Genomic DNA, 14,774 nt, shown 5'->3' with positions numbered 1-14,774 from the left:
CTCTTAATACATCCATGACTTGGACAAGCGATACAAAGGTCTAGCCTTTCCGTCTTTTTCGGTTTATAAGAGAAAAGACTTTAAGGATGATGACTAACTCCTTAGTTTGGCAAATGTACGTATGGTTAACCGCCCCACCTTCATTAAAGAGCAACGCACAGCCGCTTCCTTTCCGCTTTACTATGGGACATTCCGGGACTGTCTCCTGGCATGGATCTCCCGGACAGTGGACAGTGACTGTAAAAACTAGGGCAGTGGATGAAACGAACGGGGCTACCTGTTGTGCAGCTTTCCGAACGGTCTGCTTCATTTGTTACAGTAGGCTACCTGAACCTGAAGTCCCACCTTTTTTTTCTTGATCTTTAACGTTACAAAATGATCCTACTGACTAGAGCCTCTTCAAGCGTTAAACGAGCCTCAGCCTCCAGGGCTAATCTTCCGGTGACTACGTTTTACGTTACTAGAATGGGCAAATGAGATTATTTAAGAGAGTAAATATAGACATCTGGCACTGATAAATACAGAAATATGCAAGTAGGCCTACACACAGACACAACCCACACTATCTGAATTTCAAAATTGTTGGCAGCCTGTTGGACAGACTTCCGTAAGTGCTTATTTTATTTGAATTCATGCACTGTCAGAGAATAAAGCCACTGGACAAAGAAGCATAGGCTAAAGTTAAACACATTTCGATGCAATAAGACTTGGGTGACGTTATTCACAAGGATACAAGGTGATAATGGGGGAAATTGACTGGACAATGTTTTAAAGAATATATAAGCATTTAGAAAGAAAAAAAAAAAAAGTTAGTTATCTGTCCCGACCTAAAACCTGAATTCTTATCCAGTTGCACTTGAGTGGCTTTCTTTTTTTTAGGAGAAAAGGGATATTACGTTGAGTCAAAAGGTTAGCTGCCACTCTGACAGAGCTCTGCTTTTGTGATCTACAATGGTGTTTTATTCTCAACAAAAGGACTTCAGCCAATCTTAACAAGCTTTACTGTGGGTGTCGTTCACCTCATCTGACGGGACATCAGGACACAGGACGGGTATTTGTGTCCTCATCCTCCTCCTTTTTATCAAAGAAGGCTTTATTACCCACAGTGTGTGGACATTGTGAAAGTCCAATTTTTAACTGCATTTGCTGGATGCCAGTGAGCTACTGCTGCACTTCTCCCTGAGAGGAAGTGGCCATAAATTTCGCCAGTTTTTGTTCTCTTTTCAGCTGTCGGAGGCAGCAAGAAATTGTCAGACGAGGCGTTTCTCGCAAAGGGTTGTTGAGTTTTATGATACAGAGTGCTTATTCAGTTCTACTTATCATTTTCTACAATGGCTGCGAAAGAATCTTCTGCAGTGTTCAGCACAGCAAGGTATAAGGAATTGATGTGAAGGTAGGTGCACATTGTGGTGGTGATTACATGATGAAGGAGACATCAATAGTAATTAGGGTGATTACTGACTGCACTGTGCATGCCCAGAAAGAGACGAGGTCATGCCCTGTGTCAGTACAATGATCGACTGCTGACAGATGCAGGGTAAAAGCAGGATGTCAAGGCGTCAATCATGCCCACAACTCCATACAGTGATAATGCAGCTTAATGCTGAATGAATGACTATGGCTGCTGTTGTCTGTCATCTGTCCTGAACTGAACTCCATCATGACTCGGAGTATGTCCTATTGCCTTGTGTACCTATCAGTCCCTTTTTCACATCTGCTGACAGACGCCACATACGCAGCAAAAAACATTCCTTTGTCTCAAACTTGGCAGAGGTACAGGACAAATGTGATCCCATCAAAGGAGCTATGAGTAAATTACATAATCCTTCCTGACAGACAGAAAATCCAAGTCATAATGGGATCCTTCCCCCCAAAAATGGCATAGAAGTATTTTCTGTAAGAGTGTGTGTGTGTGTGTGTGTGTGTGTGTGTGTGTGTGTGTGTGTGTGTGTGTGTGTGTGTGTGTGTATGTGTGTGTGTGTACAGCAAAATTATCCTACCTGGTACACTGTTGTAGAGGAATAGATAGCTGTCAAAGTCTCCTTTGGGCTCTTTCCAGGAAACAAGGAGTTTGTTTGAGCTCAGCACTTTGAAACGCAGCCTCCTCGGAGCTGGAACTGAAAAACAATTAACCACATTTAAATCTGCTTCAATAAAGCTAGGAAATGATTGGAAATAAAACTGAAAAATGTTGATGAATGAAAATGATTAATCAAAAAGTTCCCAGCCACCAGTCAACATGTGTTAACTGTGGGTATAGGGTTAGACCCAAAAACAACCACCAAGACCAAAAGATTCACCCCAAAACACCACAAATCAAAATGACTCAAAAGGAAATGTATAAATGGATGGACAGAAGGACAGAGAGAGGGCTGAGTGAATTTCAATTTTGAAGTCCCTGAATCCATGAGAGCAACACATAAAGCAAGTCAGCATGCAGCTCAGCTTCAGCTCAAAACAGCATGAAAAAGGTTTAAAAAAGGCACAGATTTATAAGAAACTATTTCCAGTCAAATTCTCTTCATAAGATACATTTCAAGGACAAGTGATGCAAGGAGGGATGATTTTAGATTTCTGTCAGACACGGGTGAAGAAAAGTAGAAAAAAGGCAGTTTCTTATGGGGTGCCGTTTGTAAAGCGGCTCATGCTGAATATAACAGCAACATTTTGTCACATTTAGCTTCAAACAATGTTTAAAAAACTGGTATGAATTTTTGAGGGTCACTTTTTTTGCACATTTAAAACAATATTTGTCAACTTAGAGATATTTTAAATAGTTAAATCCAAATATTAAATGTTACACCTAAAATTGTTAAATCTAAATGTTAAATTTAAATCTAAACATTAAATCTAAATATTAAATCTAAATCTTAATGTTAAATCTAAATGCTAAATCTAAATCTAATTGTTAAATCTAAATGTTAAATCTAAATTTAAATGTTAAATCTAAATGTTGAATCTAAATGTTAAATGTTAAATCTAAATATTTAACTAATATGCACATTCAAAATGCATCTCGAAACATTTAGATTTAACATTTAGATTCAACATTTAGATTTAGATTTAACATTTAGATTTAACATTTAGATTTAACATTTAAATTTAGATTTAGATTTAACATTTAGATTTGACATTTAAATTTAGATTTAGATTTAACATTTAGATTTAGCATTTAGATTTAACATTTAGATTTAGATTTAAATTTAACATTTAGGTGTAACATTTAATATTTGGATTTAACTATTTAAAATATCTCTAAGTTGACAAATATTGTCGTAAATGTGCAAAAAAGTGACCCTCAAAAATTGGTTGCTGTTATTTTCAGCGTGAGCCACTTTACAAACGGCACCCCATAGTTTCTTGCCTGTGCCAATACATGAAAGTACATTTCTGATTTATACAATATCATTGAATAATTATTGGTTTATAGTAGCATCAGCAGCAGCTTGCTATAGAGCTCAACAGTGACCGCCCGCTTTTTTGAAATGCTCTGGTTCCAGAAGTGATTTTCCCATTGACATTTCAGAAAATGATTAGGCCCTATATAAAGAGTTTTAAGCCAGGAACCAAGCCAACCAGCTACAAGATGAATTGTTACCATAAAGCATTTCGCCGCAAAAAAACATTTTGAAAATGGAAAAAGGCAAAGGTATAAGACTGTGTACAGAATCATAGACTTCAGTGGTAGCACTTACTCATAGCCGTTTACAGGTGCGGTAAACATTGGTAACAGCGAGCTCCACCAATCGGACACGTTGCTGTTACGCTTAGGATTTTGAGTAGTGTAGTACTTCTCCGTGACATTAAAACAAGGTTGATTTCATACGGACTTGTGGCGTCTACAGGAGCATAAACCATCGTTTCACAATCTCGTAGCTCGTGGTAAGTCTACCTTGGATGGTTTAGACATTATGGCTAAAGCCGCCTACACACGATCTGTGCCAAAACTGTGAGGTATGGCGCAAAGCAGAGAGGCAAGTATACGCGCAGGTATACGTTCTGGAATTGGTTGCACCTTGAAAGGTCAGCGGCAACAAGGTCAAAGTTTAAATAATTTGAACTTTGAGCGCAGCGCTCTGTGGCAATTCCGAGTGGTGCACGACGCCAAGGGTAGCGCTCCACCTAGTTGGGCAGTCCGCTCTCCCCATAGGAAAACAATGGCTTAATAATCAAAATCTTTATGGAGAAAATGAATGGGATTTTCACTTCCGGAACCACACTGTTGAGCTCTATACTTAACAGCCATCTGTCAATAAAAAACAGATCTGCAGTAGCCTCTTAAAACTGGTGACAGCAGCCATTCTCTGCATGAATCTGGATGTGTGGCTTCTTACAAACACAACAAACACACTTAGACAGCATATTGTGAAGAAGAAAAAAAGGTGGTAGAAAAGCAGAAGAGAATTTGACCTTTTTTAATCAAAGAAATAGACAACTGAAGAAAAGAAGGGACATCAGCAAGACGGAAATGTAAGTATGATGGAATGCTACAAATTCACCTCAGATGAAAACAAAAGTTGCTGACATAACCTCTATGTCTGCAGCACATATCACCATTTCACTGTTTTGGTATATTATCTATGTTAGTTTACGTACAAAGTATTCACCACAAACCAATGGTTTTTAATATGTATTTCTACAAAGTTTCTATAAATGAGTAGACACTTTCATCCATAAATCTGATGAGACTGCCAATGTAAAGTCACTTTACCTGTCACCACTCTTTAAAAACATGTTGAGGATAGTGTTTGTAGTCTTTGTACTTTGTTAATAAAAAATAAACTGAATAGTTTCTGTGATAGTTTATTCATTAAATACATCACAATTTTCATTTAGAGATCCATCCATGCTCTTAAAAGAAGAATTCTAAAGTAGTTCTGACTCAAATTCACACGACAATGTGTTAGTTGACACAAAAACTAACTTTGCAGCAATCTATATAAATAAAGAACCAGAGTATAACCTTTAACTACTCTGTGTCTGGAGGAGGGAAAAAGGAGCTACAATTTAAAAGGCCAAAGAATCCCTTTGAGCTGTAATAAACTTTTGAAGGACCCTTCACATTAACTGCTGACCCATTAGCGATTCTACAACCTACACAAATTGATGCTGATCTGTCAATTAATAGCATGTGATGAATATTTGTAGAGTGGTGCCATGTAAAGACTGTACATCAGCCATTATGGAGAAACTGCAGAGAAACAAATGGGTGATATGATGTTGACAAACCTGAGGTGTACTGTGCAGGATTTTCACTCGCTGATGAGAACAGACCTCCATCTTTCTCAATGGAAAATCCCAATCAGGCCATAATCACGGAGCACAGCATTTTCCATATTGCACTATTGTTATTTTATAAGCAGAACATTCAGAAATGTCTGTTTGAGTTGGTCCATTTAACCCAGAGTGAGTGACCACGTTTATTTTAAGGTTCTTCATAAGAATGGTTGGACAAAATGAATCAAATTAGGTCAACGTGGGTTCAAAATTAGATTTAGTTAACTTTTACTTGTGTTTTTTATTTTACTTTTTAGATTATTTTTGGGCATTTTAGCCTTTAATTGATAGGACAGTTGTAGACAGTAAAGGGGGGACAGAGAGGGGGGTGACATGCATGTAAGGACTGAGCCCTGGTACATGGGGCGCACGCTCTACCAGGTGAGCTACCAGGGCGCACCAATTTAGTTTACTTTTAGTATAATAAATACGCTAGTCTATAATCTAATGTACATAGACTACTATATGTAAAATCAATTATCAAAGTAAAAAGAATAGTTCCAGGAAAAAAGTCATTTCAGCCATGACTTTCTTTCCAAACAGCCTTAATATTTTAGTCATGGTATTATCTCACAAGTTAAAGTCAAATGCCAACTGTTAAAGGAGCCCAAATAACAGAATCAAGTCTCAACTTTTTTAACTTTTCATCACCAGATCTTATTCGGCTGTTTGAACGTTTTTGAGAGACACAGTGCAGCACTTCACGGTTTAGCATTTTGCTCACTCCTTCACACCGCGCAACCTATCAAATACTCAGAATGCATAGGATGAAACGGTATAATTACACCACACAATACGGATCTATGAATAATTTAAGTCTGTTGTCGAGCTGGTAGATTATCACTCTGGTATCATTTAGTGTGTGCTTGATAGGTGAACTGAGTTGGCAGACAGGGTACTAATAACCGAGTGAAAATTGTCTTGAATACTTTCATCTTTGCTTTGCATGTCAATGAACACACACACACACACACACACACACACACACACACACACACACACACACACTGAATTATAATAAAAAAGTATGTAAAAAAATTAATGAGCCAACTATGACCCTCTTTTATTCTGTGAATGCATGTCAAGGGCTATGAGTTGGCTATTACAGTGACGGCAACTATGATTAATGAATATGGACATAATAGCTCCAATGACTGCGGATGCTGACAGAACATGAGGGTCTCTGATATAAATTACACTTTGCAAAACGCCACGTCTGTTCTTGTTTGCCACCATGCACCCATAAATATCATCCAAGAGCTCAACATTTCACACTCTGAATCAAAGTGCCAGATGCTAGTGAATTGCATTAGACATCCGATATTTTGCGTAAATATTGTAGAACCTGGCTAGATGGATTAAACTCTCCACCCTAAACATACAGAGCTTAAAGCCATGTATAGCATAATAGTATATCACACAAACCACAGCCATTTATCTGAAAGAGTTACACTGCTGGAATCAGCGAGCCCCCAACAGCTCCTTGCATAAGCTTCTTGCCAGGTAGTAAGTGCAAGTCCAGCCATTTGGCAGAAGTTTTGGCGACTACTGCTTAGCAACACAATTTAGCTCCAGTAAATAGTCTGAGTAACTGAAGCTTCAATGAAAAAAAATTACAAACCAACGCCAGAAAATTATAGAAATCCCTTTAAAGAACGATATTTAACATGTTCTTAACTCATGCAGCTGAACCTTAATTCAAAGATGCTATTAAAAGGGGTCTAATTTGAAGGAAGAACTTCTAATCTCCCGACTCTGTAGGGAGTGTGAACTAGAAAATCTTTTAACTGTAGGCCCCCAGTATGAACTGGAATTATCTGGGTAAGAGCGATACAGGCACAGTTTGACGCCCCCAGTCTGAGAAGGGATGACTTTTCCTAGGATTAGCAGCAGTGAAAGCTAGCAGGGATTCCTGGTAGATGAGTAAATGCTGTCCAATATTCTGCTTCACTTCATCTCCTCTCGTCATCACTCCTCTTATTCCTTGATCAACTTCGTCTGCAAGCTTCCTCTTCCCATCTCCTGATTTGGCTCACCGTCCTGCTCTATGTTGGCTTCTTTCCATCCTGCTCTTCTCACTTACAATCCCCTCTCTTCTTTTTCCTCCTCTCCTTTCATTTTTTCCTTCATTCTTCTACTTTCTTTACTCAACAATCTCTCTATTCAACTTCTATTCAAAGTCTTTTTTTATCTGTTTCGCCTCATGTCTTTCCTTTGTCTTCTCTGAGCTTTCTGGTTTATCTCAATCTCTCTTCTCAGTGCCAGTTGCCTCTTTCCCATCTTCTCAAACCCTTTCTCAATTCTCTCTGTCTTCTCATTTCCATCATCTTTCTCATCTCCTCATCCATTTTCTCCTTCCATTGTCCTCATTTTGTCTTCTCTTTTCCACTATTCTCCTATACTGTAGTTCATTCTCTCATACTTTTAATTAGTCCCCCCTCTCTCTCTTCTTCTTTTCCCTCATCTTCTCTCCTACACTTCCATCGCCTTCATTTTACAGTCCTTTTTAATTCCTTGTTTTCCTCTCTCCAGATTAGCACAGTACTGACTCCATGGTGAGTATTCAGCCTCCACTAATACGCAGGATTTATGGATGACAACGGCTGGCTTGCACTGTCACCACAAGATAGCTGCTACTGTACTGTACATGAGGGAGATGGGGGAAGTGTGTGTGTGTGTGTGTGTGTGTGTGTGTGTGTGTGTGTGTGTGTGTGTGTGTGTGTATGTGTGTGTGTGTGTGTGTGGGTCTGTTTAGTGCCTATCCAGCTCTAGTGTCTAGTCAGTACAAGAACTACTCACCGAGATAGCACTTAACCCAAATCCACACTTGCTTTTTCTTTCCACCTCTCCACTCTTTTTTTATCTCCTCTGCTGCTCTCATTGAACACTCCACTCTTTTATCACATCTCTTCTTCTGATCCTTGGGTTTAAACTATATTTTCCTTGCCCTCCTCTTTCCCTGTCTTCTCCTCTGCTCTTTCATCATATCTTCTCCTCTTCTGCGCCCCTCCACTCCTTTAGTGGCTTAATGCATTTTCTCTCTCTTTCATCGCTTTACCTGTGTAAGTGATGCTTTTTTCACTCAACTCTTATCGCTCTGCTGCATTGTGTTTGCACAGTGTGTGTGCGAGTGTGAAATCTCTCTTAAGGACTGGCTGAATATAAAGAGTCAGTTGGAAGGTCTGTCCCCATGTGATATTCTGCATGCCTGCAAACTAAAAATATCACCATAAAATACTCAACTGGGTTGATTCTGCAGAAGATGAATGGCATTAAAAAATAATTAAATATTAAATTCTAAATATCAAAGTGTTACCAGATTTCAGCAGATACTTTGGTGTGTACAATGTTATCATAACCAATAGAAATGATGGCCAGAACTACAAAAAAATGAGTTTTCTTTAAATTAAAAATGTGGAAGACATGTAGATCACACCAGCAGCAAGTTAAGTTTCATTTTAAACATGTTCTATTCTAACCACTCTGGCAGTTTTTCTCAGTTATTTCAAGAAAACTAAGACCCAAGTAGACAATTCAAAACCTTGTAATACAACAATATCTGTTCAACCATGAGCCACTACAGGCTCTGCAGGCTATTCCACTCTGGGATTTTAGGAGGCACGTCTATGCTCCAAGACGCTCTATCCTATTTCATGCTTTTCAGACTGCAAATACTGCACCTGACACCCATTATTCCTACCTACAATGTGGTACCCATACTGTGTAATTTGGCATATGCATGCATATTGGAGTGAACTGGATATCCAAAGTGATATTATTACACATTGTGCCATCCTTTTGTTCCTGTATCAGTCCTTGCCAAAGCCTCATATTTCCGAAAAATCCTCATGTTCCCATTAATTAAAGTTAATTAAGTTTATTTACAATCACATTAATGACAGAGCCGACCTGCACATCGCAACGATTCAATTCCTCATTTAGTGGTTGATGATTATGAGATGCTGGATTACGAGCATGTTGAGATTTGGATAATTTAGCATTTTTTAAATTCAAAACAGGTTGTTCCATCTCTTCCTCTCTTTAGTTTATGAATAAATGATTTCTTATCATTGGCTTTTCTCCCTGTTCATTATAACTGAAATGATTGGCCAACACTTTCACTCATACTAATTCACCAGGCTGTCCTTTAACCACCGTATCTAGAAGCACAGTATTGACCCAGGCTGTCAACAAAATCAATTACAATAATTAGCACACACAGTAAGCACACACAAACACACAGGACAACCCACACACAGAAATAGATAGATAGATAGATAGATAGATAGATAGATAGATAGATAGATAGATAGATAGATAGATAGCTTAATGACTATCTGACTTATCCAATGAACAGAACTACAAAAAAAGCTTAATTACTTTACAATAAGACATTACAAAAACAAGGTCTCAAGGTTCTGATGTAATAGTGGCATGTTTCCCCCATCAGGCATCTTTCCTCCATCCATCCTGCTTTTGTCACTGCTGCATTGGAAACAGCCACACAAAGTGCCAGGTCACTCTGTGCAACCTCTGAGGAGTGAGCAGAGAACCAAATTTACATTTTCCTTTTCAATACTTTTGCCAAGGCCAAGATAACAGCCAGAGAACAAAAAACAACCCACTGTCTTGCCCGCTGCTCAATGTCTGCATTGGGAACTGCATCAGAGCCGTTCCTACAGGTAAGTATAACTGAAGCTTCATATGCAGTGCAGACTGTATATTGTATCCAAATCTTATCCTAAAAATATTTATTCATATACAGTACAACAATCGGTCCACAGTGTGGACCGATTGTTGTACTGTTATTTTAATGTATTGACATGACATTTTCTACATGTGTGTCCCGCACAAGATTAATCCAACTTAATTTGGTGATTACCTGACTTTTCATTTAGAACCACCAGCAGGTCAAAGTTTTACTGTGAAATATCTCAACAACTATGGACTGTCATGAAATTGTGTACACTTGTTGTCCCCAGTGTAACTAATTTCTTTCGATAATGCGTAAAAGAAAATGTTTCACAATTGCTCAATGACAAAAGGAATGTGCAACAGTCAAGTTTGTGATTTCTTGATTTGCTACACTATTTCTTGCAGAGAAAAATCACTTCCTGAACTGACCAACTTCTTGGTAGTAGGAATTCCTAACGACATGTGTGTTGTATATACAAACATCCTCCATGGGTCGAACACACAATAACCCTTAAGCTCAAATCCCCTCTGACCAGATGTTGCAGCTTACAGGGACAGACCAGGCAGTAATGAATGGCTATCACATGCTCCCTAATGAAGCGATCGAGCAGAGCATGCTCCCATAGTGTCTGGGAGGTCACCCATGTTCTGCTGTGATTCACTGGGATTAAATCCCTGCCTAATATATGCTGTCACATTTCTGTCTCACCTCTCGTTTCTGTCTGTCTGGAATGACAAATATGACTTACAGAACTGCGGATGAAAATTGGAATGAAACGTTAAGAGAGAAAAAGAGAAGAGGGGGAAACAGAAAAGTAAAATAAATAACTGCAGAGAAACAGAGCGAGAAGGGTGGAGGGAGAGAACACAGAAGAAAGAAGCAGAGAGAGCAAAGAGAACTAACTTAGGGTAGAAGAAAGACAGAAGAAAATAGAAAACCACATCTCTCATTTCAAAGCAATCACTTTTCAGTGAGGACTTCCACTGGTAAATAAAAACAAAGCTGCCACACATGGATCCACTCAGGTTTGTGTCACATGTGGATTATTGAATTTGAACGACTGCAGTGAGAGAAAGAGAAAAAAAATCTTTTGTTGATTTCTATGTGTAGTATTCCTTTAAATAAGACCTGCTGCACACACACACACACACACACACGCAGCAGTCATAAGATTCAGAAAAGAGTTTGTTGGAGTAAGCTAAATGTTCTCAGTCAAAGCATCCTACAACTGTAGTTGAAATAATAGCCCCAAGTATGTATCACCTTACTTCCTAGACTTGATCTCATGATAAGAAAGGATTACTTTGACTTCAGCTCTAAAGCTAACAAAGTTACTACCGGTATATTAACAGATCTTAGAGAGGAGCAGCAGGAGGAGTGCATCAGAACATCCCATTCAGAAGAACATGCATAAGTTACATTTTAACACATGATATGCTAATATTGCCACATAATGACATATTAACATGCAGTATGTTCAACTGGAACTCAAATGTGCGTTTCTTGTTTAGAGTGCATCCAGATTTTTAACATCCATGACCAAAAACATTGAACAAAACAGACAACAGCCCACTTTTTGATGAGACTCAGTTTGATAAAATCAGATTTGCTGAGGTGAGGTTGATTGTGAAGCACAGTGGAGTGTTATATTGCGCAGCAAATCATCACAGCTTGAAGTTACAACTCGTTTATTATAGCCCCTCTGAAGCATGGCAGCATCGTCAGCAGGGTTGCAGGCATTGCCATGCTGGCAGGTTGAAATGACATAATGATATCGGTGATATGATCATGAGCGTGATGTAATCTGATTGGACTGAGCCCGCACATCAAACAGCGAGACGGCAGAGGGAGGAATGTTGAAACAGGGGAGGAGAAGACACAGAGAGGTCAGGTGAGGGAAGGGAGAAGGATATGGAGATAAAGGAGGGCAGAGAGGTGAGAAGAGGAAAGAGGGAAGAGTGATGACGGGAACAGATGGGAAAGGGTTGGATGGCAAAGGTGAGAAGTGGAGGAAGACTTAAAAGCAAAGAAAAGTTGGATAGGGTGAAAAAAGGGGGATGGGAGCTCACTTGGAAGGTAGGGGAAGAGAGAAGGAGGGGATGGACGTGGGATGGATGGACAGGTAAAGGAGATTGGAGAAGAAGACTTACCCTCATCTTGTGCCTTAGAAGGGGAATGGGAAACTAGGACCAGTAACACCAGTGGAGCCCACAAGCACCACTTCATCTGCCCCGTTGACAACATCCTCACAAGCAGCAGTCTAGACCTGCACGGAGAGAAGGAAGATTATGTTGACAAAGAGAAGAAAATGCAAAGCAAAGAGGGGAAAATGCAAGAAAGACTCTGTGGTTCACGAAGACCCACCTTGCCCACATGGCCCCAAAGCACTGATCTGGAATCAGTTAACTCCTGTCTAATATCCACTTTGATACAATTACAGAGCAGTAGTTTGACAGTCTAGACTGACCGCAGAGCAGCGGTTGAGCCTCCCGCCCACATAGAGCAGGCTAAGGGCGAAACAGTGGAGGACTTTGTTTGAGGGAAGAGTGGACACGAAATGAAAAAAAGAACTGACAAAAGAAAAAAAAGATGGAGGGCAGACAGTGTGATAGACAGACAGGGAGAGGGCAGTTTGATGTCAGTTCAGCGAGGGAACATTTTATGGGAACCACTGTCTCCACAAGAGCAAACACATGCTCCTCTCTCCTCTTCCATATGTCATCTCTTCTTTCACCACTCACTTTTTGTTCTCTGCACCCTCTCTTCCTTTCTCTCCTCTCCTCCTTCACCACCTACTCCTCTCCATTCTGCCACTCAATATTACACACCGGGGATGAACATAGACGGACATACTTATTATTTCTCTCCTTGGGAAACACACACACACACACACACACGCTGACAGGCGAATGAATAAAATAGCACATGCAATAAAAGTTGTTTCAGGATTTTAATCATTCTTTGATGTAGAGGTAACCCGGTGAAGGGATGGCCAGCTCCTTCAATTCAGACATTGTCAAAAGGCCAGAAATATGACAATGCATATTGATGAGCATCAAAAACATTTTGTTTTAATAAAAAGCCTCAGGACATGAGGAGGGAAATGAGAAAGATTCAACAGAAATGATTCTCTCTTAGTCTCTCTAACACACACAAATGAGAGTTAATCTCACTAAAATGAGATTAGACAGTCTCAGAGTGAGGTTCAATTAAAAAAGTCTCTCTCTTGACAAATGTGATTAAACATAAACGCACATTGCAGCAAAATCTAAATCACATTAGGCCAGAAAGTTTCTTCAGTTTGCGTAATTTCCTCCTGTCCAAAGGGCAACTTTGCAACTGGTTAATTGGTTAATGAAAACCAGGGTAAAGGCGTCGCCCTCATTAAAAATAGGCAGGCTATGTGCTTAATATGCATGCTGCTTTTTAAAGGCTATTTCTGGAATCGAGTTAGCAGACATACTCAAATACAATTAATCACAGTACAAGGTCGTAGACGATCTCTCGCACGCAATTATTTTATTCTGGGAAAACTTTAGCCAAATAAAACCATCATCCGTAGCTCCAATATGTGTCTTCAGTGATAATTTCAAAGTGCTGCTGACTGGTTTAGATTAAGTTTCTCAGCCAGATTTGGGTCAGACAGAGCGCCGCACACCTGAGACCGACTCACGCACGCGCGCGCACACACACACGCGCGCGCGCACACACAATGAATGAAATCTTCTTTACCTCTCCAGCATCAATTCGAGGCGTCCTTTTATCCCCAAAGGAAATCCTCTGAATACTAGGATGGTTGGTTCCTCTTTCTTCTTACTCTTTCTCTCCCTTTCTCTCTCTCTTTCTTTCTCACTCCTTCTCTCCGGATACAATTCGGTCAGTCCGGAGTGGGTGTTTCTCTCCTCGTTATTCAGCCATCCCTCCCTCAAGCTATTCCTCCCTGTCCCAACCCTTTTCTTCGTCCCGGTTCAAGAGAGAGAGAGAGAGAGAGAGAGAGAGAGAGAGAGAGAGAGAGAGAGAGAGAGAGAGAGAGAGAGAGAGAGAGAGAGAGAGAGAGAGAGAGAGAGAGAGAGAGAGAGAGAGAGAGAGAGAGAGAGACCCAATGCCGCTGCACAAAAACCTCCGCTGCCAACCTGCAGGTTCCAATCCGGCTTCAGCCCCTCGGGGCCCTTTGTGTGCGCCTTCGCGATCGCGACGGGACTTCTCGTGGGCACATATCCGGAATCAGCGGCTTTAAAGGAACCACATGGTCGTTGCTGAAACTCGTTTGTTGTATGTTTGACTTGTAGAAAAAAGTCCGGCTGAAAATGGCTCAGTGCGCTCGGAGCAGGTGCTTGCCTGCTGCGCTGCGAGCTCCGATGTTGAAGGCACAATGACGCAGGGTTTTCACCTCAGCTGAAAGTTACATTTACAAAAGAAACAATCTTACTTTAGCTGCAAATCCACATGGAACATCTCAATTCATAGTTTCTCTCCAATACAAAAATGTCCACATATAGTCAGTTTGAACAGTTTATTTCCATAAAACAACTGATGGAACTGAATTGCTGATGGAACCCTATAATGGCTGCAGACCACTTTACTTAGCCTATTTCTAAAACAGAAGGCTAATCTTAAACTACCTGTTGGGAGATTTTGTTTGTCAAATCAAATCAAAGTCAAGTGATTTTACCCAAATTAATTAATTAAGAAAATCGGATTGAATACCAAACATTTTAAACTTAACCATTTTTTTAAGAGGGCCTCTGAGTGCTCAGTCAAACTTCTGTTTATTCACTGATGTTTGATTTGTCCATTATTG

The 14,774-nt window shown here is 39.9% G+C and overlaps 1 protein-coding gene across 2 annotated transcripts in view; it reads right to left on the bottom strand.

Moving 5' to 3' along the window:
* col14a1a (collagen, type XIV, alpha 1a) overlaps window positions 1-13,963 on the bottom strand; it is a 146,116-nt gene extending 132,153 nt beyond the window's left edge. For both annotated transcript variants that reach the window (XM_036006281.1, XM_031298735.2), the window contains exons 1-3: window positions 13,706-13,963; window positions 12,124-12,239; window positions 2,001-2,117 (exon numbers count right to left, since the gene is read on the bottom strand). In XM_036006281.1, coding sequence (XP_035862174.1) covers window positions 2,001-2,117; window positions 12,124-12,239; window positions 13,706-13,716 — 244 coding nt within the window. In that variant the 5' untranslated portion in view covers window positions 13,717-13,963. The remainder of the gene's footprint in view (window positions 1-2,000; window positions 2,118-12,123; window positions 12,240-13,705) is intronic.
* Between the last annotated feature and the right edge of the window lie 811 nt (window positions 13,964-14,774).

This window comes from Sander lucioperca, chromosome 10 (genome assembly GCF_008315115.2).
Source record: "Sander lucioperca isolate FBNREF2018 chromosome 10, SLUC_FBN_1.2, whole genome shotgun sequence".
Classification (NCBI taxonomy): Eukaryota; Metazoa; Chordata; class Actinopteri; order Perciformes; family Percidae; genus Sander; species Sander lucioperca.
Note: the sequence above shows the minus strand (reverse complement) of the source record. Positions and strands in the feature narration are given on the sequence as shown.